The following is a 25,515-nucleotide window of genomic DNA, read 5'->3' as shown; positions in this document are numbered from 1 at the left end:
GCAGGTCCCACGGGAGGCGTGTCTCTGGAAGGCCTGGCGCCCGCCCCGCCCACTGGGAGGGCGGGGGTCCCGGGCTCTCACGGGCTGTGGCCGAGGGGCGGGGCCTCCTAGCACTGCCCCCCGAGGCGACACCCCGCCCGGAAAGGTCCCGCTGCTGCGCGGAGAGCGCGCCACTGCAGCCGCCCAACTTCGGTCCCAGCAGACGCCCTGCAAACGGCGAGCCGACCATGGGCGCCAGGACCGGAAAATCGGGTGAGGACTCCGGGCTGTGAACAAGCAAGGGCTCACGTCCAGCTGGGGGAGGGGGTAGCGCGGATGCAAGGAAGCCTCTATCGGGTACCCATCAGCCTAGGGGGGTTCCCCTCTAGCTCCCAGCAGAGGAAGGGATGCGCAGTGGCGGCCGAACATCGCTTCTCCGTCTAGCTGTAAAGGAGTGTTTGCTGAGCAAGGAAGGTGGGAGCCAAGGAGTTTGAGGGAGCAGAGACGGGCAAACGTGAGCAAGGGAGTGAGAGAGTCAGCATTTATTGAGGCCACACTATGTGTTCTGCACGTGCTAAGCACCAAATTCAGGCCTGCGCCAGACTTACAACTTGGGGGTGGGGGTAGGGGTGGGGGTGGGTGGACAAAAAAGTAACAGTAGATGGGTGTTTTTCAGAGTTCCAAAAGGGTGAACCTCTCACGCTGTTTGATTTTCACGATTATAGAGTTTATCTGGAAGAGGAAAAAGGGTAAGGATACTCATCCTGCAGTGGTGGTGTGAGGCCTACCACTGGAACATTATTTCAGAGCCAATGTTTTCCATGCAAATGTGCATGGCCAGGACTGGAGCAGACACCAGGGAGGCTCCTCCCAGCCTGCAGAGACCCCCACTCCCACCCCAGGCTGCCAGGAGCAACCTCCAAACCACCAGTGATGGGGGTATCCCTGCTTTAGCACAGCACCTGGCTATGGCAGGGCCCCCACCAATGTTGAGTGGATGAAGTGATCACAAACTGACCTTGAAGGCGGTGCCAGTGAGGAAGCTGGTGGCCAGTCCAGGCAGCGGGGAAAGCACAAAGGTCTTGAGAAAAGATGCTGCCTGGGGAGGAAGCAGCGTGGAACGCTGGGAGAGAGGTGGCTGCCTGGGGGAATGGTGGGGCGTGTGAGGCAGAGCTGTGCCAAGCTGTGAACCCCAAAGAACACAAGGAAGCCCACAGGGTCCTGAGTGTCTCCTCCACAGGGCGGAGGCTCCAAGCTCTGTCCCCACCTGTTTAGAGCTGGTGGGCTGCTGCTACCCTCCCCCCTCTCAACAGGGCCACAGCGTTTCCCAGCTCCCAGCTGCAGTCCTGGAAGGGGCTCCTGGAGACCACGTCTTTATGCTAGTAAATGTCACCCCCAGTGGGTGGGCCACCCCACTCAGGGCCCTAGCCGGGGCTCCCAGCCCAGTGGGTTCTGGGGAACAAACAAAGGACAGGATGACCCCAGAGGAGTCAGAAAGGGATAGGAAGGTGGGACGATGAGCCCCTTTCCTGTGGTTTTTTTTTTTTTTTTCTTTCTTCCTCAGCCCACACTGGCCAAGCCTGTGACTCCTGCTCTCCCCGGTCTCCCCCGGCTGGATCCAGAATGGTCCCCTGGTGCCACTGTCTTCTCTACCTCCTGGTACCTGAGCTTTGCTGGGGGGAGGGGGGAGAGGCCACAGTGGGGGAAGCCAAGGGGACTCCAGGCTGCTAGGGTTCAAAGTGAGATAAGCCCCTGGCATAGAAATAGAAATAAAAACACCCACTAGGTGCTATACTTTTTGCATTCACTCATCAGCTTTTTATTCCATACAAGGGGGAAACAGGCTCAGGGCAGTGAAATGACCTGCCCAAGGGCACACTCTGGGTGGGACTTCAACCCAGGTATGATGGTAGGGCCCGCAGCTTCCACTGCACCCCTCCCAGAGCACATTTGAGGAGGCACCTGTCCCAGCTCCCCCCCCCTCCTCTTCTCTCAGCTCTGCAGTCGCTCTGGAACTCCCTCCAACCCCACAGGTGAATCAAGGAACCCCTGGGCCACAGGTTGGTATGAGGGATCCACACCTCTGCTGTCCCAGGGAAGCTCCCCACAACACCCCCAGCACAACCAGGCTGTGGTCCTTAGTGTGCCCTGGCCTGGAAAGCAAAGGAAGGGAGAAAAGGCCACTCAGTCCGGCACCCACCACACCAGACCCTGCGCTGAAAGCTGCAGTCCTGCCCTCCCCATTCCTGCCGTTCTACAGATGAAGAAGCAGTCTCCACAAAGGGATGGGGACTGACCAGGTCATAGAGCATGGCCGGGGTTCAACCCCATCCAGGCCAAATGACTGCAAGCCTGATGCCCTCAGCCCTGCCCACCCCCCCCATCCCACCCCCAAGGGTCAGATGCCCATACAGGTGTTCTCCCACGCTCTCTCCTCTTGCCCTCCAGCTCCAGGAGCCCCCAGCAGGGTGGTAGAGACGGCAGACAGAGTGTGCAAGTTCCCAGGGAGGAGGCTAAGCTGGTGGCAGGCCCAAGAGGACTGTGAGCAGCGGTTTGGCCACCTGGTGCTGGGACCCCCAGATAAGGTCCTCGCTCCGCAGCTGCGGGACCCAGTCTGGGTGGGCCAGAGCGAGGCTCTTCTGCGAAAGCCTCCGCTAAGGCGTGAGTGTAGGCCTGGAGCCTGGGAAGTGGGGTCTGAGGCTCTGGTGACCTCTAGGGATGGGCGCCCCTTCTCTCCTCCTTGAGTACCAAGAGAGTCCCAGCCGTATGTCCAGGTTCCCTTGTCCTGGACTGCAGATAGGGGCTGATCCCAAGCACAGGCGCTGGAGCCCCTCTTCCTTCCCTTACTTTCTGGTGTGGGAGGCACACCAAAGCCCGGGAGGGACCCCGCAGCTGCGCCGGAAGGCAGTCAGAGGCAGGACGCGCTCTGAGCTGGGGAAACTGAGGCCCGGGCCCGCGTGTCCCCGCAGGCACACACAGCACGGCCGCGCTAGTTTTCCGCGAGAGGACCGCGGACCGGGCGGCGCGGCTGCGGGCGCCCCTGCCTGCGCTGAGGGCGCTGACGGCGTGCGCCCACGTGCAGTGGAACGCCGCCTCGCCCCACACTGCCGCGCTCTTCTCGCTGGCGGTGCCAGCGCTGCCCAACGCGCTGCAGCTGCGCGCCTTCGCCGAGCCCGGCGGCGCGGTGCACGCTGCTCTGGTAGTGCGCGGGCATCACGCGCCCTTCCTCGCCGTCTTCCGCGCCGACGGCCGCTGGCACCATGTGTGCGCCACATGGGAGCAGCACGGTGGGCGCTGGGCACTGTTCGCAGACGGGCGGCGGCGCGCCGAGGCGCGGGGGCTGGGCGCGGGCTACCCGGTGCCGCCCGGCGGCGTTCTCGTGCTGGGCCAGGACCAGGACTCTCTGGGCGGTGGCTTCTCGGTTCGTGACGCCTTCAGCGGCAACCTCACCGACTTTCACCTATGGGCGCGGGCACTGAGTCCTGCGCAGGTGCGCCGGGCACGGGCCTGCTCGCCGGCCCCCGGCGGCCTGCTCTTCCGCTGGGACGCCGACGCCCTGGACGTCTCGCCCTCGCTGTCGCCCACTGTGCTGGTGCGCTTTCTCTGTCCGGGTACGCTCTGCCCCGCCTCCTGGCTGCCAGACCCCGCCCCCTAGCCCCCCACCCCCACCCCCATTCTGCCTTCCGTCCGCAGGCTTCACTCCATCTCTGACTGCCCTACCCGCTCTCAGGCCCCACTCGCTTCTTGGTTTCGTAGCCTTCTGTTCTCATCGCCAGACCGAGCCCACCCCCTGGCAACCTGGCCTCGCCCAACTTCTGGCTACCCAGCCTCCGGGCTGCCTGCACCCGCGCGGTTGGGCATCCTCCCAGTCCCCTTGGCCTAAGTGTCTGGACTCGCCCCCTGGCTGCCCTGCGCAGCCCCGGCGCCCCTTCCTCAGGTTCTCTCATGGCCCCCTAACCCAGGAACCGTGCATTCTGGAGCCCCATAAGGAGTGCAGGCGCCACCCACGGGTGGGTGGGGGTCACAGGGCCCTCTGGGGAGTTAGGGCTCAGTCCTGACACCTCCACCAACCTGGCCAGTGCCCACGGAGGAGTGCCCCACGTGGGGACCAGGAGCCGGCACTGAGGGCTTGGAGCCCTGCCTGCAGGTGCGGCCCTTTCTCTGCTGCTACAGAACAGGTGAGCCCCGGCTGCACTCCTGGGCTCTGCTGAAGGGGAAGCTGGGCGTGGGCCAGCACAGGCTAAGGGGGAGTGAGAGGTTGGCAAAGCCTGGGAATTCAGGATCTTCCCCAACCCTCAGGACCTCCAGGAGTCTAGGCTACAAGACAGTGGGGTCAGACAGACCTGGGGATGAATCCCTCTTTGTGACTCTGAGCAAGTAATTTTGCCATTCAGTGCCTCAGTTGCTCTTCTAGAACATTGTGTGTAAGGCTCCAGACATGCAATGTGCTTGCTCTTCGTCCCCTGGTGGGTGGGAGATTGAACTAGCTGGAGGTCATGGGGTAGGCAAACTGGCACCTTCGGGCAGCGGAGTTGCCCAGGGCCCAGCCTGGCATCTTTGGGCAGCAGAGTTGCCCAGGGCCCAGCCTGGCATCCATTCCTTTGCAGAGACCTATCAGCAGTTGCTGGATGTCCAGCTGTGGCCCGGCCAGGATGTTATTAGCCGAGTCAATGCCTTGGCCAATGCCACTGTGGTGAGGCCCTCCCAGGGGGCTGGAGAGTCTGGGGTGTTGTGGGTCACCTCCCAGAGTCTGTTTCTTCACCTGTAAAGGGGACACCCAACTAAAGGTCTGCAAAAATTAAGATTGTTCATGCTCCCTAATTTGGAGACCTTGAGAGCTGGGGGCTTGTGACAAGTTGGACCCATGCCCACCAAGAAGACCCAGGCAGAGCCCAAGTGATGGTCCCTGGGGTGATCCCCTGATTACAGCCAGACCAGCAACCAGTGGCTCCTCTGCCCACAGCTACTCCCTGACCCCCTCTCTGAAGCCCATGGGACCCTGTCACTGGTTGAGGCCTCCAGCTTCCTGGGCATCCTGGAGAGAGTCCTGGCAAAGGACACAGCTTCGTTGGGACCAGCTGCACTTCTGGCTGTCATGCACTTCTTAAAGAGGGTGATGGCTCTCGAGGCTGGGGAACCCGAGCCCCTGACGGGGCCCTGGTTGCAGCTGGGCCAGGGTGTAATGTCTGTGGCCAGCCTAGTCCTGGAGGAGCAGTTGGCTGGCACCTGGCTGGCAGTCAGTGAGGTGAGGCTGGAAGTTCTGGGTGGGGCAGGGGCCTGGGCTCTGGTTCTAGCCTTGCCACCAGCTTGTGTAGCCATGGCAAGTCAGTACCTGTCTCTGGGCTCCATCTCTTCATCCATCTGGAGAAGCTCTCCTTTTGTCTCTTTTATAAGTTGAACTGCATTTCAACAATAGCTTCTGCAGCTAAAAAATATTAAGAGCCATTAATCAATAAGGGCCTTTCCTATATCCAAGAATCTGCTGACCACCTTAAGTGGGAGGTCCTCTATGCTGAGTGTTCAGTCCATCTTTGTCTGCCAAAACAGCTCAGGAACTCTTCAGAAGAACAGGAGAGATGGGGAAGGGGTTGGAGACTTCATCCTGGGAGAAGTAGCTTTAGGCCTAGGAGTGATCCACCCAGAAAAAGGAAGGAACAAGGGATCATGGACATTGCTTGCAAATCTCTGGGGCTGAGGGAGCAGTTATGGCTCCTCTGTGGCCTCAGAGGACAGAACTGGGACTGAGGCTTGTGGGTAGAGTGAGGAAGGCACAACACAGGAGGCTGGTTCCAGGGAGTGGTTCTCCTTTACAGGTGGTGAGCCCCCCATCCTGGGAAGGGTGCATGCCCCGATCGGCTGCCATAGAAGGGCTGCAAGCATTTGATTGGGTATCTGAGGCATTTGGGCAGAAAACCTCCTTTATCTTCCCTGGAGAATAGGGATTGTTACACCTGCCTCACTAAGTTGCTGGAGAGGAATGAATGGGTGAATTGGTTGAATTGCCCAGCACAGAGTAGGTGTTCCATTAATGCACGTTCTCCCCACCCTGCCCCACCCTACCCCCTGTGGATTTCCTCTGGGAATCTAAAAGTTGAACACCTACAATAGGTCAGGTACTGAGTCAGACTGGAGAAGGGGGAAGGAGGCATGGCCTGGCCATCAGAGTGTGTCCTGGGTGGCAAATGACAGAGCAGCAGGCTTAGAGCACTGCAAGGCCTTTGGCTTGACTAGGAGATGGGGTGGCTTGGGGAAAAGGGTTGGAGAGGTCAGAGGAGGCTGGTTCAGACAGAGCCTCAAACATCAGCTGGGGACTCAGGACTTGACCTTGGAAGCCCAAGGGAACCATTGAGGGTTCTGGAGCAGGCAGGGTCACCAAACTGCATCCCTCACAGGTCATTGAGAATACGTTAGACCCAGTGCTCAGGGCAGGCAGCAGTGAGGTGTGGAGTGTGAGAGGGACATGAGGGTGCTGGGCTAACCCACCGAGATTCGGCTTCCTTCCAGGTGGTTGGTGGACCCATGGCCCTGGTGGCAAGTGTGCAGCGTCTGGCACCCCTGCTGAGCTCCGCACTGACCTCTGAGCGGCCCCGAATGCACATCCAGCACCGCCGAGCTGGTGAGTCTGATACTCGCGCGTCCCACATTGTTGGGTTCTGGGTGGGGTCTGAGCTCAGATGTCTCCTCTCCTGAGCTCTGGTTGCTGGAACTCTTTGCACTTCACAGACGCTCCATTCTCTTTCTTGCCTCTGCCCATGCTGTGCTCTCCATCCAGAATGCCCTTTCTCCCTTGAGCTCCTGGTAAACTCCTGTATATTCTTCAGAACCCTGTTTAAGCATCACCTCCTCTAGAAAGCATTTCCCGGTTTCACCTCTCTCCTGACAGTCACTTCTTCCCTTCTCTGCTAGCCTGGTGTCATGAACATGTCTCTCGTTGCATTTGTGGTAGTTGTACAAATTGCCTCCCTCCACCTGAAGCTTCTGGAGGCAGGGCTGTTTCTGAGTCATCTCTGCATCTCAGGGCCGGGCCCAAGTATACACTCAGTGTGTGTTCATAGACTGAATTGGGGAGCACTCATGGTGGAACTCCAGGCACAGACATGTCCTTCGGGTGCCCCAGGTTTCTGGTGTTTCTGGTGCTCTCTGGGATCTTCTGGTTCTGCATTCTGGTGACCCCCTTTCTCAGTGCCCCCCTCCCCTGAACTTGAAGAAGTCAGATTTGCCTTGGGCAAGCTGAACCTCTCTGAGCAGGAACGGTGGCCTCCTGGATCTGCGGCAGGGAGAGCGGGACGCAGACCCTGCCAGTGGGGCCAGCTTGGCAGAGAGATGCCCCTGCCAAGGTCCAGCCCCCAGCCCCGTTTCATCCCAGGCCTGGAGGTGCGGAGCCTGCACTTGAGGGAGGCCAGCGTGGGAGGCTACACGTTCATGTTGCCTGGCGGGTGGCCGGAAGGGCCCGGCCACATCCACCTGCCTGCGGGAGAAGTGAGGCGGCTCCTTGGGAAGGGTGAGTGAGGGGCTGGGGCCCAATTGTACCACTTTGAATAAGTCATCTCACTTTTCAGAGCCTCAATTTCCTCATCTGTAAGATGGGGACACTATTATTTGCCTTGTGGGTTATTATGAGGTTAAACAATGCCCCAGGCAAGCACCTACTGCATAGTAGCTGTTGACTTGTTCTCTGTTGTGCCTTGCGCGTTTTCCCTCTGAAGCGGTGGTAGACGGAGACCCCACCCTTGGTGCCTGCCACACAGCAGTGGAGGATGAGGCCGGGGGTCAAAGGGCTTTGGAGCTGCAAGATTAATCACATGGACTATGGCCGATGGGCATTCTGACTCTGCCACTTATTATCTGTGTGATCTTGGGCAAATCATTCAACCTTTCTAGCCTCAGTTTCCCTATCTGTAAGGTGGGGTGAGCATTTCCCTTGTGGTGCATGCTCAGTCACTGGGTGGGGGTCTTGGGCCCCCTTCTGCTCCACCAGGCCTCTCTGGAGTCACCCTGAGCCACAGCTGGTTCACCTCGAGTGTCTTCCAGCACACTCTGCAGGGCCCTGACCCGGAGCCCCAGGCCCCTGACAGCTTGGACGAGGTGGGCAGGATGCAGAGGTGAGTGGGCTCCTGAGGCCTGTATCTCTTTCCCCAGGCAAGGTGAGGCTCTCAGCCTCTCCCAGTGCCCCCATTCTGGTGGGCAAAACTGCTCTTAGCACCCCATCTCCCCCATCCACACACCCACCCACATTTCTGAGCCTGCAAGGATAGGCTGAGGGGAGCTTGGCTCAGCATCTGCCTGGGGTCCTGGCTTCAGAGTTGAGACACCGGGAAGGAACAGAGCTTGCCCAAGTCGCCAGCAGATCCCTGAGGCACCACTGGAACCCAGGTGCCCCAATTCCCTGCACGGGATTTTGTTCAGCATTTCTCTGGACACAGGGGTGCCAGCTCTACCACAGAGGTCTGGATGTATGACCCCAGCCATGCATGACCTCTCCCCCAAAGCCAGCTGGTGCCCTTAAAACTCCCTTTCTCCCACAGGTGCCTAAGCACCCAGGTGGGGTCGGCCATCGTCTCCTCTGAAGTGTGGGACACTGCTGGGGAGCTTAACACGGCCGTGAACTTTCACCTGAAACACTGGACCCAGGTACTGGGCGGAGCCTCTAGGAAACAGCCACCCTGACACACTTGTCCTGGTTTGATCTCCCCACATCCCCAATACTTATTTATTGGAAACCAAGGTCTAAAAATATTTTCGAAAAATATTCACTCACAAGCCATCCCCATTGTTGTCAAGGGAAGGGAAGTAACTGATTGCACCTTTACCTTATGCCAGGTGCCGTAAATAATAAGCAGCATCCATTTAATCCTCCGACTTCACTATGACATATGCAAAAAGGGAGCCTGGGAGGGAGCTTGTAAATGGCACAGCTGGGATTTTGTCCTAGATCTGTGTGACTAAAAACGCTGGTGGTTCTCGTTAGATTATATACCAAAGTGTGTACACAGGGAGACGTGCAATATCTTCACTGTAGCATGCTTCATAAGACTAAAATTAACCTAAATGTCCATCAGTAGGGGACTACTTAAAAAATAATGTATATCTAGAATAGAATAGTCTGATGAAGTTATATAAGGAATGAAACTCTCTATAAACTGACATGGAGCGATCTCCAAGACATATTTAATTTCTTTATACTTAATAAGCAAATTCATTCTCTCTTTTGAAACATTAGAACATTTCAGAGAAAGCTAAATTCTCCTTTGCTCACAACCACTCATCTTGGACACACACAGAAACACACCTTACAGCTTATCAATTCTTTGCATATCCTCTCAAGACTTTTTAAAAATCAACTTGATTGAGGTTTACAACACACACAATAAAATGCATCCCTTTTTTTTTTTTTTTTGTTTTTTTTGAACTCTTAAAAAAATCATTTTATTGATCCTTTACCATACAAAATTTATTCAAATTACACCCATTTGAAGTGGTAAGATCACAGCTAGAGAACAGGTCATCCTGTAACAAATCTATTTACAAAATCCATCATAAAAGCTTTTTTTTTTTTATACATTATATTACATATTTTCTTTTTTTAAACTAGCATACAACACAAAGCTAAACTGATTAGTAGTTTGCGTACTCCCAATTTTGGGAGAAATACTTCCTTTTTACAAAATCATGTACACTGTAGGAAAAGAAATTCCCACAACCTGACAATCACCACCGACTTAACTCCAAGGTATCTTCCTTCAAATTCCTCCTCTCATACACACGAGTTGTCATGCACACACTGAGTTCTTACTTTCTTTTTCCTGAAAGCTAAACCTTTAAATACTGCAATTTTATTTACAGATCTACACTTACAACAAAAATGAAAACAAGAACCACGACAAAAAAAACAAAAATAAAAATACACTCTTAAAAACATTACAAACCAGCTAGAAAACATTCTGGCAGTGTTTACAAATTAATTGCTATCTTTGTACAAAACTGCTAGATAATGAAAGTGTGAGTAGACTACATATCGACTTAAATAAAACCATCACTATGCACAAATCTGTACATATAAACACACCTAACACTGTTTGACAGCTCATGTGTTGCCCTCTGTACATTTTACTTTCTAAGGCTCACGCAGTCCTAAATCGCATGCTTGTAACTTTTAGCCATTTCATGTGTTAAGCTTTAATAGCAGCAACTCAATGGTACCAAGAAACCTGCATACTTAGTACTTAAAGTAACACAAATACTGCAGTACTAACCCACTTGGTGTGCCAGACACTATGTCAAAAATAAAATGACAAATGCAAACAGAATACGGTATGGGACATCTAATTATTATACATCAGTTAAGCCCATTAACTGGAAAAATCTATTACATGAAGGAACTTTTAAGACTTATTAGTATTCCTTTCATTTTCAAAACAATAAATACGGCATTGCATTTACGAAAAGGTTTAACAACAAATTAAACAAAACACACAACAACCTTGTCAGGTGAGCTCACTCTTTCTAGACTTTGGAAAAAAGTCAGCTTTGTGCAGCTGGCAAAGAGAATTGCACAAAGCTGGAAGCAGAGGCAGCTAACCAGATGAGATAAATATGGGAAATGGGAAAAAGCTTGGCATAAATGGTTTCCCATATAGGAAAAAACCCCACAGTGCATTTCCAGTAGGCACTTAACACAAAGCTCCCCTGCCCTCCCCCACCGCAACGCTTCATCTCAGACCACACGGATATTTTGTACCAAGTCCAGTGTGTGTGAGGGGAGGAGGGTGGAGACTGAGGCCGAAGAAAAAGGAAGATAATCTGCACCTTTGTTTTTCTTCCCAAACATACACCCATGCATACCTACACAAATAGTTTAAAGTGCTGGTGTCGTTTGTTTTGACCCCACCACCACTTTGCATATTGTGGAAATCTAGCGAGGGTAAACTGGCTGGGGCTTGCTTCTTTTTCCTAAGGGATGTTTTCAATTCAAATGAACACACAGCCATCGCGTACCTTTTCTGTGCCTACCATAGTGTCAGGCACACAGCATTTCAATTTAACTGTTTGTTTTGAGGGTGTGTTTTTTTGTTGTTAAATGACAATCCCCGTCCTCATTCCTGCCATCCTTACATCCGGGGATGGGTCTGAGGTACTGTGTCCCACCCCCAGGGGGAGATGGCCTTTGCCACTTGGACCTAACTCCTAGGATTTGCAGCGGACACAAAGTTGACCCCCTTCCTGAAGAGCAAGTTGGGGGAGGCTCTGGCATTCTATCCGTTCATTTCCTGGGTTCTGACTCATCTTGGTCCAGCTTGCTCCTTTAAGATAAAGGGGACAGATTCTGGCCACGGCTATCGCAACACTGGGCACAGTGGTGGCTTAAGTGAATGTCACGGCATCCTCACAAACAACGGGGGTGTCCTTCTCCCGAGAGGCCTCTCCTGACCCCATCCTGAGAGTGGTCTCCCTGAGTGCAGTGTAAGAGAGCCCTTTCCCAGGTCACGGTCACTGGGAAGTCCCAGGATGGAAGGATCCACACCTGCTGCTCCTTGGGACCGACACACCAGCTAGCCTGGTTCTCCTTTCAAATGGGCCACCCATGGCAGTGAGCTCCAGGACTGACTTGCTCCAAGCACCCCCTCCAGGGAAAGGAAGCAAGGTGGGACGAGATGCTTCTTGCAGAGGCTGTTAAACCTTAGATTGCACAGGTTTAGATCCTCTGACTGATAAAGGTTCTTGCCCTCTATTTAACTAACTTGAATTAGCAAGAACCACTTCAAAGTCAAGAATTAAATTGAAATGGTGATGGGTGCCACAGGAATGCTTAAATGGCAGCTAAGAAAATCTAAAAGTTCAAAACAATCCACAAAGAACTCCTAAGCAGGCATTTGTTACAAACAAATGTTAAACTTCGGAAATAACGCTGGGGGTAGGGGAGTGGGAGTGGGTTATGGAGAAGGGAAAATCCACAACAGCTTAGAGGGGGGCAGAACTCCAACTGTTCTTCGGGATTTGAAACAAATATTTGAAAACAGGTTCTTCATACGAAAGGCTGTGGAGACTCTCTCGACCGCCAAGTGTGACAGACAGTACATAGCTTAAACTGAATTACTACAGTAATTTAAATAATTCCTAAGAGCTGAAGAAATCCATATCATACTTTTGCATGACTTCAAGTTTACATTTCCTGCAGTTCCATTCCATACTAGCAGACACCAAAGACATGCATTCTGCATAGAAGGCACGGCTTGAAATGCTGTTAAGGAAGATTGCTGTTTTCGAGCGGGCCAGGTGGCCAGACCCCATTCTACAGCCCATCGGTCAGGCACAGCAAGCCATTCCGGGAGGCAGGGGAAGTACACGGTGGAGACACCTGATTGCACATTTTCTCACTTGCTGACTCATCCATGAGATTTGGAGCCTGGGGCAAAGCAGGGCTTTCCCAAGGGAGCCTGCAAATGTGCGTTTAGGCAATTTTAATTTTTTTTAATTCATTAAAACGTCAGCTTTGTTCTGAAGTCTGTAGTTTACTTCATGATAATTATCTTGGAGGAAGAAGGTAAGGGACAACACTGCATGACTGATGTTCTGGTTCCGTGATTAAAAAAAAAAATATATATATATATATATATATATAGATAGATAGATAGATATAATATTGGTTTTTAAGGAGAATTCACACAAAGCAGAATCAACTACACATAAAGTCTTCCACCAGTGGGAGCTTTTCCAAATCATAAGCATCAAAGAGATCACTGATGCCCTCTTCCTCCCCAAGGCTTAGCAGATAGTCTTCTTGGAGCAGGGGGGGCAATAAGTTCACAAAGGGTCCTTCTAGGGTGGGAGGAATTTGGTCCTCAGTCTGCTGTAAAAGGTTGGCTGGGGAGGCCAAAGGAGAAAGGCTTGCTGTAGAAATGGAGCAATCACTATGTCCTGAGTTTGTTGAAGCCAAATCTTTGGAAGTGGGCTTAGGGATATTCCCATTGTGGTCTTGGTTGTTTGTTTTCATGGGACTGTGTGTTTCAGTCTCTTCTGGACACAAATAAACCTCAATGGGTCCTTGGGTACTTGACAAATGTATTTGCAGGCTCTCTACTGGGTCAGGCACTTCAAGTCTTGTTTCTGGAGGGGCTTTCACAACTATAACAGTTTGGTCTTTAAGGCCACTAATTTTTCGAATATCTTGATATGTAACGTAAGCTAACCTTTGATTCTCTGAATCCTCGGTTAGCAGTTTGAGGTCCAGGGTGCAGCTTTGGATCAGTTCATCTAATTTCTTCTCTTCTTGACTGAGCTCGGTCACTTCTTTTGACAGGCCTTGACACTGGGCCAGCATGCCCCCATCCTCAGACAGACTGCAGCCCATCCACTGGACGTTGTTTTTCGATTTCTTCTTAATGAGGTGGATGCCTTCCAGCACATTGGTGATGTCATAAATTCTTCTCTTTTGCACTTTAAGCACCTCGGCTGCCTTGTTCAAATCCAAGACCCCATCGGGGGATTGGCTCAGTAGCTGAATGAACTTCTTGGTGAGCAGACCAAGTGACGTATCATACCGTGTTTTTTCTGAGGGAGATTTTGGAGTTTTTGGACTATCTGGACTTCGTAGTGCAGCTCTTCCTTTGCCCTTGGGGGTTTTTAAACCATCTGAGAGGTACTGATGACCACTTTCTCCCAGCTCCAGCCTTCGCTTTGCCTGCTGCTGTAAGGGCATTTCCGAAACCAGCCTGGCTCCGGGGAGAGGTGGGGGGTGGGGGGGGAGGCTGGAGAGGGTGCCCAGAGGGCCCAGCAGACTGGCGGCGCCGGGCGAGGGCGGGCGCCGGGGGCGCGAGTGGGACGGGGGGAGGACAGGGAGGGTGGCGGTGCGGGGGGCCGGTGCGAGGGCGCCGGGACCGTCCCAGGCCAGGGAGCCGGCGAGCAGGAGGAAGTGGGTGCCCCCCTCTCCCCCTCCAGCGCCCCCTCCCGCCGCCGCCTCCTCCCCAGTCACAGGCGCGTCCTCCGCGCACGTGTGCGAAACGTCACCGGCGGGTCCCGGGGAGAGGGACAGACCCAGGCGGCGGGACGGGAACCCGGCTGCCCCCCTGCATCCCTTTTAAGGGTTCCATTTGATGAGCTTGAACCAGTGTCCATGTACCACCACCCCAATCACAATATAGACTATTTCCAGCATGCCAAAAGGTTCCCAGTCCTTCTCCCCACACTCCGCCCCAGGAAACACCTGTCTTTTCCTGTGTTTCATATAAATGAAATCATATCATATGTGCTCTCTATGGTCAGGCTTCTTTTGCTCAGGTGATGTTTTTGAGACTCATCCATGTTGTTGCATGTTTCAATAGTTCCTTTTTATTGCTGAGTAGTATTCCCTTTTATGGATGTACGATTATGTGTTTTTCTGTTGGTGGATGGAGATTTGAGTTGTGCCAAGTTTTTTGCTGTTATGAATAAATCTGCCGTGACCATTCATGTAGAAGGCTTTTTTAGACACATGAGTTTTTTCTCTTGGGTAAACTCCGGACAGTGGACTTATTGGGTTGCATTGGGTATTTGCCAAGCTTCCTGAGGCACTGTGAAACTATTTTCCAAAATGGTTGTACCATTTTATATTCCCAGCAGCCATAGATGAGAGTTCCAGTTGCTCCACATCTTCACCAACACCTTTGCTAGCCTTTTTAATATCATTCATTATAACGGTTGTATATTGATATCTCATTGTGGTGTCAAGTTACAATTCCTTGTAGACCAATAATTTTGAGCATCTTTTTATACACTATTGGGTATGCATATAGCTCCTTTAGTTAAATGTGTATTCAAATCTTTTTCCCAATTTTTAAAATTGTTTTCTTATTGAGTTATAAGAAGTTGTAAGAGTTTTTTTAATATTTGATATAAGTCCTTTGTCAGTTAGATGTTTTGTGAATATTTCCTCCTCATCTGTGGCTTGCCCTTGCCCTTTGATTTTCTTAATGGTATCTTTGAAAGAGAAGTTTTTAATTGTGATGAAGTCCTTTTTTTTTTTTCTTTCCTTTATGGTTCATGCCTTTGGTATCCTAGCTAAGAAATCTTTGCCTACCCCAAGGTCACATAGGTATTCTCAAGGTAATTTTATCCTAATTTTAGATTTTATATTTAGACCTATGTATATGTGTATTCTATGGTTTATTTTTAGTTAATTTCCATATATTATGTGAGGTAAAGCTTAAGGTTCTTTTTTTTCCATATGGACATCCAGTTTCAACACCACTTGTTGGAAAAATTATTCTTTGCCCCATTTTAATTACCTTGTCACCTATACATATACAATTGTCTGTATATGTATACATTTCTATTTCTGTGTTCTCTATTCTCTTGCATTGATCTATATACGTCTGTCCCTATGCTAATCCCATACCGTGCTGATTAATGTGTCTATATAGTAAGCCTTGGTAGCAAGTAGAGTAAATCCTCCAACTTTGTTCTTTTTCTAAATTTTTTTGGCTTTTCTATGTTCTTTGCATTTGCATATAAATTTAGAATCAGTTTGTCAGTGTCTACAAAAAAGCCTGCTGGAATTTTCATTTGGATTGTGTTGAATCTGTTCATCAATTGAAGAAAACTGGCATCTTAACTGTATCAACTCTCCAAAATCCATGATCCAGTCATATCCCTCCATTTATTTAGGTTTTCTTGAATTTCCCTCAACAGTAATAATATAGTTTTCAGTGCGCAGGTCTTAAAGATATTTTGTTAACTGTATCTTTAAGTATTCCATAGTTTTTGATGCTTTTGTAAATGGTGTTTTTTAATTCAATTATAAATTGCTCATTGCTAGCATATAGTAATACAATTGATTTTTGTGCAATAACATTGTATCCTGTGCTAAACTCACTTAGTACTTCCAGCAGCTTCCTTGTGGAATCCTTAGGATTTTCTACACACATGATCATGTTGTCTGCAAATGAAGACGGTTTTGTTTCCTCCTTTCCAATCCATCTATTTTTTCTTTTTCTTGCCTTGTTGCACTGGCTAGTACCTCTAGTTCAGTGTTGAATTGGAACAGTGAGACCAGACATCCTGGTCTTGTTCCCCCTCTTAAAGGAAACCATTCAGTCTTTCACTATTAGGTGTGATGTTAGCTGTGGGTTTGTCATAGCTGCCCTTTATCGATTGAAAGTTCCCTTTGCTTCCTGGTTTGCTGAAAATTTTTATCATTAATGGCTATTAAATGTTTCCAAATGCTTCTTCTACATTGATATGATCATATGGTTTTTTCTTTTATTCTGCTGACACAGTAAATTACACTGATTGCTTTTCAAATGTTAAGCCAACCTTGGATTCCTGGGAATCCATTACCACTCACTTGGTTATGGTATATTATGCTTTGTATATAATGCTGGACTTGATTTGCTAATATTTTATTAAGGATTTCTGTGGTTTTGTTCATGAATAATGTGGTCTGTAATTTTCTTTTCTTGTAATATCTTCATCTGGTTTTTGTTGTCAGAGTAATGCTGGCTTCATAAAATGAGTTAGAAATTGTTCTCACTGCCTCTGTTTTCTAAAGCGTTTGCAGGCTTAGTGTTATTTCTTCTGTAAATGTTTGATAGAATTTGCCAGTAAAGTCATCTGTACTTGGTGTTTTCTTTGTGGGAAGACTTTGTAAGTTATGAATTTGACTTCTCATATTGACATAGGATTGTTTGGGTGTTTTATTTCTTCTTGAGATGGTTTTTGATAATTTGTGCCTTTCAAGGAGTTTGCCCGTTTCATCTAGGTTGTCGAATTTCTAGCAAAAAGTTGCTTATAAAAGTAATGCAGGAGAAACTAAGATGGCGGCTAGGTGAGACAGGGCAAAAAAACCAGTCCGTGAAAAACACTAGATAAAAACCAGAAAGTGACCCAGAATACCAGTTACAGCAATGTGCCAGCTGGACAAGGTCTCCTAGTACCACAGGGGCCGTATACTTGGTGAAACCAGGAGTCTGCATTCTGAAATGAGTGAGTAAGCTGGCTGGAAAACCCGCAGCTGCGCGGCAGTGTGGGGAAGCCAGGGGTTGGCGTTTGGAGACCGACTGGTTCTTTTAAAAAAAAAAGGGAAAAACCCATGAGCGGCTGCAGTTGTGACAGTGGGAACCACACAGTAAAACACAGCAAGAGGGGGCTGGGCTGGCCTCTTGGTGTCTGGCCTGGAAGATAGCCCGCTGCCGATACCCTCGGGGCCGGGGGAGTGGAGGGAAGAGCCGGAAGCAGAAAGAAACCCCACAGCTAGCAGCTGGCTCCCCGGAGGGCTGGATAAGCTCCTGCCTGGGACTGTGCCCACAGCCCAGAGCCCCCCCAGCTGGGAAGGAGGAACTGTGCAAGGAGGGGGGGGTTGAGACACCCCTTTCAGCCATCTTTGCATCAGGCTGAGAGTGCCCCTGCACGGCCCGGCAGCCTGGGGCTTCCCTTGTGGGACGGTGTGCGCTGGTAACGTAGCATGGCATTCCCTCAGCAGAGGTCCTGGAGGATTGCGGCTGGGAGGGGGGCCTGCTCGGAGAACCCAGGGATGCTACGCCAAGTCTGGTGGTTTGTGGGACAGCGAGAGAGATGGTCTGGCGCTGAACTGAAATGAAGGCTTAGACTCTTGCGATGGCCTTGAATCTCCGGGAACCTAGGGGAATTGAATATTAAAGCTGCCCTTCCTCCCTGGCCACCCAGACACACGCCCCACATTCAGGGCAGAAGGTTCCAGCAACACACCCAAACTGAGTTCTCCAACTGAACCCCACAAGAATCATTTCCCCACACACCGCGGGGACAAGGTGGAGAACTGACTTGAGGGGTATAGGTGACTCACAGACGCCATCTGCTGGTTAGTTAGAGAAAGTGTACATCACCAAACTGTGTTTCTGAAAAATTAGATTGGTATCTTTTTTTCACAACTTAAAAGAACCCTATCAAGCAAAGCAAATGCCAAGAGGCCAAAAACAACAGAAAATCTTAATGCACTTGATAAAAACAGACAATATGGAGAATCTAATTCCAAACAGCCAAATCAAAATATCAGAAGAGACACAGTACTTGGCACAATTAATCAAAGAACTACAATCGAGGAATGAAAACATGGCAAAGGATTTAAAGGACATCAAGAAGATCATGGCCCAGTATATAAGCAACATAAAGAAGACCCTAGAAGAGCAAAAAGAAGACATTGCAAGAGTAAATAAAAAAATAGAAGATCTTATGGAAATAAAAGAAACTGTTGGCCAAACTGAAAAAACTCTGGATATTCACAATACAAGATTAGAAGAAGCTGAACAATGTCTCAGTGTCCTAGAAGTCCACAGAACAGAAAATGAAAGAACAAAAGAAAGAATTGAGAAAAAAATTGAAAAAATCAAAATGGATCTCAGGGATATGATAGATAAAATAAAATGTCCAAACTTAAGACTCATTGGTGTCGCAGAAGGGGAAGAGAAGTGTAAAGGTCTAGAAAGAGTATTCAAAGAAATTGTTGGGGAAAACTTCCCCAACCTTCTACACAATATAAATACACAAAGCATAAATGCCCAGCAAACTCCAAATAGAATACATCCAAATAAACACACTCCGAGACATATTCTGATCAGACTGTCAAATACTGAAGAGAAGGAGCAAGTTCTGAAAGCAGCAAGAGAAAAGCTATTCACCACATACAAAGGAGACAACATAAGACTAAGTTGTGACTACTCAGCGGCCACCATGGAGGCGAGAAGGCAGTGGCATGACATATTTAAAATTCTGAGAGAGAAAAATTTCCAACCAAGAATACTTTATACAGCAAAGCTCTCCTTCAAATTTGAGGGAGAGCTTAAATTTCTCAGACAAACAAATGCTGAGAGACTTTGCCAATAAAAGACCTGCCCTACTTCAGATACTAAAGGGAGCCCTACCGACAGAGAAACAAAGAAAGGAGAGAGAGAGATAGAGAATTTTAACAGACTTATCTAGAACCTTACATCCCAAATCACCAGGACACTCATTTTTCTCTAGTGATCACGGGTCTTTCTCCAGAAGGGACCATAAGCTGGGACATAAAACAAGCCTCAATAAATTAAAAAAAAAAAATTGAATATACTCAAAGCACATTCTCCAACCACAATGGAATACAAATAGAAGTCAATAATTTTTGAACTGTAACTCCACTATTTACTTCCTACATGATATAAAACACACAAACTCTAATGACAAATCAGTGGTTTTGAACTCATAGGAACATAGTTTATATGTCCTATTGAAGTGAAGGTGGTATCAAAGAAAAACAAGATTGTTACGGATTTAAGAGGTTAATTTTAAGCCCCACAGTAAACACAAAGAAATTATCAGAGAATATGATCATAGAGATGAAAAGTAGAGTATGGGTTAAGAGAAATGGGGGAAGGGGCAATGGGGAGTTAAGAAATGAGTGTAGGGTTGCTGTTTGAGGTGAAGGGAAATTTCTAGTAATGGATGGTGGGAAAGAGCATTACAACATTCTTTTTTTTTTTTTTTTTAATCTTCATTTTATTGAGATATATTCACATACCACGCAGTCATACAAAACAAATCGTACATTCGATTGTTCACAGTACCATTACATAGTTGTACATTCATCACCTAAATCAATCCCTGACACCTTCATTAGCACACACACAAAAATAACAAGAATAATAATTAAAGTGAAAAAGAGCAATTGAAGTAAAAAAGAACACTGGGTACCTTTGTCTGTTTGTTTGTTTGTTTCCTTTCCCTGTTTTTCTACTCATCCATCCATAAACTAGACAAAGTGGAGTGTGGTCCTTATGGCTCTCCCAATCCCATTGTCACCCCTCATAAGCTACATTATTATACAATTGTCTTCGAGATTCATGGGTTCTGGGTTGTAGTTTGATAGTTTCAGGTATCCACCACCAGCTACCCCAATTCTTTAGAACCTAAAAAGGGTTGTCTAAATTGTGCGTAAGAGTGCCCACCACAGTGACCTCTCGGCTCCTTTTGGAATCTCTCTGCCACTGGAGCTTATTTCATTTCCTTTCACATCCCCCTTTTGGTCAAGAAGATGTTCTCCGTCCCACGATGCCAGGTCTACATTCCTCCCCGGGAGTCATATTCCACGTTGCCAGGGAGATTCACTCCCCTGGGTGTCTGATCCCACGTAGGGGGGAGGGCAGTGATTTCACCTTTCAAGTTGGCTTAGCTAGAGAGACAGGGCCACATCTGAGCAACAAAGAGGCTTTCGGGAGGAGGCTCTTAGGCACAATTATAGGGAGGCCTAGCCTCTCCTTTGCAGCAACAGTCTTCCCAAGGGTAAAACCTACAGTAGAGGGCTCAACCCATCAAACCACCAGTCCCCTATGTCTGTGGTCATGTTAGCAACCATGGAGGTGGGGTAGGCCAATACCCCTGCATTCTCCACAGGCTCCTCAAGGGGGCACTACATATTTTTTTTCTTTTTTTTTTTTTTAACTTTTTTTTCTTTTTTAAATCAACTGTATGAAAAAAAATTAAAAAAAAAAAACAAACATACAATAAAAGAACATTTCAAAGAGACCATAACAAGGGAGTAAGAAAAAGACAACTAACCTAAGATAACTGCTTTACTTCCAACCTGTTCCTACTTTACCCCAAGAAAGTTACCTAATATAGCAACATTTCTGTGAACTTGTTCCTACTATATCCATCAGAAATTAACAGACAATAGTCATTCCTGGGCATCCCCAGAATGTTAAATAGCTTATCTGTTCTTCTTGGATTATTGTTCCCCCTTCCTTAATTGCTCTCTATTGCTAGTTCCCCTACATTCTACATTATAAACCATTTGTTTTACATTTTTCAAAGTTCACATTACTGGTAGCATATAATATTTCTCTTTTTGTGCCTGGCTTATTTCGCTCAGCATTACGTCTTCAAGGTTCATCCATGTTGTCATATGTTTCACGAGATCGTTCCTTCTTACTGCCGCATAGTATTCCATCGTGTGTATATACCACATTTTATTTATCCACTCATCTGTTGAAGGACATTTGGGTTGTTTCCATCTCTTGGCAATTGCGAATAATGCTGCTATGAACATTGGCGTACAGATATCTGTTCGTGTCACTGCTTGCCGATCTTCGGGTATATACCGAGAAGTGCAATCGCTGGATTGAATGGTAACTCTATATCTAGTTTTCTAAGGAACTGCCAGACTGACTTACAGAGTGGCTGAGCCATTATACAGTCCCACCAACAATGAATAGGAGTTCCAATTTCTCCACATCCCCTCCAGCATTTGTAGTTTCCTGTTTGTTTAATGGCAGCCACTCTAATCGGTGTTAGATGGTATCTCATTGTGGTCTTAATTTGTATCTCTCTAATAGCTAGTGAGGCTGAACATTTTTTCATGTGTTTCTTGGCCATTTGTATTTCCTCTTCAGAGAACTGTCTTTTCATATCTTTTGCCCATTTTATAATTGGGCTGTCTGTACTATTGTCATTGAGTTGTAGGATTTCTTTATGTATGCAAGATATCAGTCTTTTGTCAGATACATGGTTTCCAAAAACAACATTCTAAAGGTGATTAATCCCACTAATGGAATGCTGGGGAGGGGGGTGGAATGGGAAGTTTTAGGCTATATATGTGTTTCCACAATTAAAAAAAAAAAAAAAGACAGTCTAAATAGATGACAATTGAATGCCAAGGATGAACCTGGATGGGATTGGAGGATGGAGGACAGGAGGCTCAAAGGGACACAGTTGAGACATAAGGAAAAGGAAATATAGAATGTAAGCTTTGTATCATTGTTGAATCTCTTGTACTTCTTAGCTGTGCTTAATGGGATTGCATAAAAGAATGTTCTTGTTCATGGGAAGTGTATATGTGAATTATAGTGTATGTTCAAGGATGTGTGCAGCTAGCCCTCATATGTTCAGAAGACAGAGCAACAGATGATGGATGATAGATAGGGAGGGAGGGAGGGAGGGAAAGAAGTAGCAACGTGACGGCAGGTTAAAGTTGGTGGATTGGGCTGTCGGGGAGGGGGGTCAGGGTATGATGGAATTCTGTGTATGGGGTTAGTATTGTTTTTGCAGCTGTTCCTATAACTTTGAATTTATTTAAAAAAAAAAGTAATGCATTGCTCATTGTGGCAATTTTGGAAAATATAGAAAAGGATAAAGAAGACAAATCTCACCATCCAGAAATAACAACTGTGAACAAGTTGGTATATTTCCGTTCAGACTTTTTTCTGGACAGTTAGAATTACATATTTTCTTTTCTCTTTTGCAAAATCAAGCCCTTGCTTGGTTGACTGAGCTGTGTGATCATTTGTGTTTTGCATTTCCCCCACAGGGGTTTTATGCATTGTCTCAGTCACAGGTACCCTTTGCCACGTAGCCCTTTCTCTCTGCTGCCCATTCCAGCATCTGTAGGCCTGAGTTGTAGCCCAAGACCATAGCTGCCCCCTTTGGGAGGGGGATGCTCCCAAATGACCGTGTCCCTCTCCTGGTCATGCAGCTGGAGTATCTTCAGTTTTTTCACCACTACAATTAACCCTGCCTAACCCTGTGAAATTCCTCACTCACAATACATTTTGATTCTGGGGATTATTTCCTGGGGATATCTGCCCAGATGTGGGGTTACATGACACAGTTAGTTTTGTGACTTTTGGGTGTAGTACTGCGTTTATATTTCAGGTTGTACCACTTCCAAATAGTATCTGTGGTGTAACAATCACCCATTTAAAAAGTGTAGAGCAGGTGTTATGTGTGACGTGGTATCTGGGACCCAGGAAATATATTATGAATAAATAAGGTGATAATTCAGTCAACCTGAGAATTATAATATGTTCTCTGGAGGCATCATCACCAGAATGGTGGAAAGAGCATGGAGTTGGCCAGGCCAAGACCCAGTCTCAGCTCCGTCACTGCCTGGCTGCGTGATCTCTGAGCTTTGACTTCTTCATCTGAAATGACAGGAATTTATTCCTGCTCCCGTAGGTTGCTATGAAGATCAGCTACAATAAAGGCATGAGAGTGCTTTACAAAACACTTTGTCATATTTTAGGGAGGGACATTGTCATTGCCCTCCCCGGTTGGGACAAACAGCCCAAGTCGGGAGCTCAGGCTGCCTTCCCCACCCGGATGGGGGCTGGTGCCGCCGGGTGCCTCCAAGGCTCCTCACTGCTCGGGGGCAACTGTGTAGAATCTAAATTGTTGTTGTTTTTCTTTACAAAAGAAAGATCATGTTCACTATGATGCATGCAAACCCAGACTTAACCAGCGTTAAGTCTGCTGTGTGTTTGCTTCCAGACCTTTTGTGTGTGTATTTTCAGAATTCCATAGATCATAATTTAGTGCTTAAATGAGCTCCTACCATACATAATGTTCTGCAGCTCTTTTCTTTACTGAACAGTGTGTCGTGGCGCTCTTTCCATGTTAGTGTATAGAGACCTGGCCATTTGTCTTAACAGATACAGAGCATCCCAAGGAGGGAAGACTCAAAATAGTTTAACCACTCCCCTGTTGATGGACATTTGCTTTTAATATCATATGTAAAGTGACCATGAAAGTCCACTCGCCTCACCTTCCCCTCTGCCTCCCACTGGTGTTTTTCTCCTGCCCCTGCGCCATGACCCTGGCTGAGCAGCCCCCAGTCCCTAAGTGCAGAGGGGCCTCAACATCCCGCTCCGTCCTTCTGGTCTCTCTCCTTTCCCATACAGACTCATACATCAGCCCTGTCCCCTTGCCCCATATACACATTCACACATCTGTCCTGTGCCCCTATACAAACTCACACCTGCCCTGTGCTCCCCAAATACACTCACACACCTTCCTTGTGCACCCATACACACTCACACACGAGTCCCTTGTCCTCAGTACACACTCAGTCACCTCCGTACACCACATGCATGCCCACACCTGCCCTGTGCCCCCAGACATGCTCATACCTGTGCTCTGCACCCCACACAAACTCACACAGCTCACGTGTGCCCTCCCATATATTCTCTCACACCTGCCCTGTGTACCCCACACACACTCATACCTGCCCTGTTCCTGTTTCTTATCCCAAGGACTTCCATCAGAAGCTGGTGGAGCCTGTCTGTGCTTTCTGGAACTTCAGCATCAGGTGAGTTTCTGTTTCCAGGTTCTTTTAATAAGATGATTCAAACAAACAAACAAAACACCCACTGTGTTTGGGGCTGAGGCAGGGCTCAGGTGTGTTTTTAGCCTTCACTCACAGATCCCATTGCAGGGGTGACTCCAGGCCCCACCAAGCTCCAGGACAAGCTGGAACAAGAGAATTTGTTACATAGACGGTAGTGAGCTCCCTGTCATAGGAGGTATGCAAGCCCACTCCTAGACCCACCTTCACTTGACCCAGAGCAACTTGCATTTAGCTGTTTGATGTATTTGGTCTTGTTTTCACCCCCAGCCTGATGCACCCCATTTTTTCCATCACCTCATCATTCAAGCCACAAATCAAGGAGCTGTCCTTGATGTTTTTCTTTCTTTCTGTGGACCGCCTAGGAAGAGACTCATCTCTCGGGTGTTAGGCTTCATTATATCTGAGGCTAGGATCCTAGAGCATTTGAAGGGATAGAAGAAACTCCAGGGATTAACCCCAAATCCTGCCAAGGGATTTAGATGAGGGAATGAATGTCAATCACTACTGCTTAAATAAAGCAATTAATCAATGGTCCTCCCACCATCCTAAGAGTGTTAAGTACATTTTACAGATGGGAAACTGAGGCCCAGAGAAAGGTAGTGATTTGCCCAAGTCACATAGCTGGTAGAGGGAAGAGGCTTTCCCTTGCTTGCCCAGGGCCAGGATGTCACCTGCCTCCCACCCCATGGCCACCCCATCTCAAGACCCCCTGTGTTCCCTCCCCCCCCCCACCAAGCCCAGACACAGGGGGCTCCTGGGCCACCACCGGCTGCTCCGTGGTCACCTTGTACCAGGACTCCACTGCCTGCTTCTGCAATCACAGCACCAACTTTGCCGTCCTGTTACAGGTGTACGACGTCCAGGTGAGCACCTGGGGCACAGGGAGGAGGTGATGTCGGAGCCAAGTCTTAAAGGATGAGCAAGAGTTCAGCAAAAAGGCCGAGGAAAGGCAATCAAAGCAGGGAGGCCAGTCTGAGGAAAGAGAAGGAGGCTAGACAGGCATGCTAGACTTGTCACAGGAAGTTTGATGTCTGGAGCTCCCAGTGCAAGGCCTGGGAGTGGAGGATGATGAGGTGGCAGAGTGGGTGTAGGTCAGGCCACACTAGACCTCGGATGCTGGGGCAGCGATGGAAGTGTTCAGCGGGCAGTCGATTTCCCCCCGAGAGCCCTCCGGTGCCAGGGATGAGCTTGGAGGTGGAGAGAGCAGCAGGGGGACTGCAGACCCTGGGCAGTGGGGAAACAGGAAGGAGGCGGGCCTGAAGAAGGATTAGGGATAAAGGCCTGGGCCATGGGCATTGCGGGGCGATGAGGGGGTACAGGAGAGAAGCCAGCTTGGGTGGGACACAGGGTCTGAGTGGTCTGTGGGTCTGGTGTTCAGGAAGGGGGTTTCGGCAGGAGAGGGAGTGAAGAGCTGGCAGGCAAAGCTGTGGGCCAAC

General features: G+C 48.7%; 2 protein-coding genes across 2 annotated transcripts in view; one reads left to right on the top strand and one right to left on the bottom strand.

Annotated features, from left to right (window-relative positions):
• Positions 1-227: 227 nt before the first annotated feature.
• ADGRD2 (adhesion G protein-coupled receptor D2) overlaps positions 228-25,515 on the top strand; it is a 37,130-nt gene continuing 11,842 nt past the window's right edge. The window contains exons 1-12 of the mRNA XM_037850793.1: positions 228-252; positions 2,428-2,640; positions 2,949-3,590; positions 4,059-4,157; positions 4,587-4,672; positions 4,943-5,224; positions 6,484-6,595; positions 7,346-7,480; positions 7,958-8,081; positions 8,505-8,610; positions 23,985-24,040; positions 24,816-24,942. Coding sequence (XP_037706721.1) covers positions 228-252; positions 2,428-2,640; positions 2,949-3,590; positions 4,059-4,157; positions 4,587-4,672; positions 4,943-5,224; positions 6,484-6,595; positions 7,346-7,480; positions 7,958-8,081; positions 8,505-8,610; positions 23,985-24,040; positions 24,816-24,942 — 2,007 coding nt within the window. The remainder of the gene's footprint in view (positions 253-2,427; positions 2,641-2,948; positions 3,591-4,058; positions 4,158-4,586; positions 4,673-4,942; positions 5,225-6,483; positions 6,596-7,345; positions 7,481-7,957; positions 8,082-8,504; positions 8,611-23,984; positions 24,041-24,815; positions 24,943-25,515) is intronic.
• LOC119505308 (transcription factor E2F3) lies at positions 12,645-13,906 on the bottom strand. Its single transcript, XM_037797997.1, has one exon. The coding sequence runs from the start codon at positions 13,673-13,675 to the stop codon at positions 12,653-12,655; it is 1,023 nt and encodes a 340-aa protein (XP_037653925.1). The 5' UTR covers positions 13,676-13,906; the 3' UTR covers positions 12,645-12,652.

The sequence above is a fragment of the Choloepus didactylus genome, chromosome 10 (genome assembly GCF_015220235.1).
Source record: "Choloepus didactylus isolate mChoDid1 chromosome 10, mChoDid1.pri, whole genome shotgun sequence".
Classification (NCBI taxonomy): Eukaryota; Metazoa; Chordata; class Mammalia; order Pilosa; family Megalonychidae; genus Choloepus; species Choloepus didactylus.
Note: the sequence above shows the minus strand (reverse complement) of the source record. Positions and strands in the feature narration are given on the sequence as shown.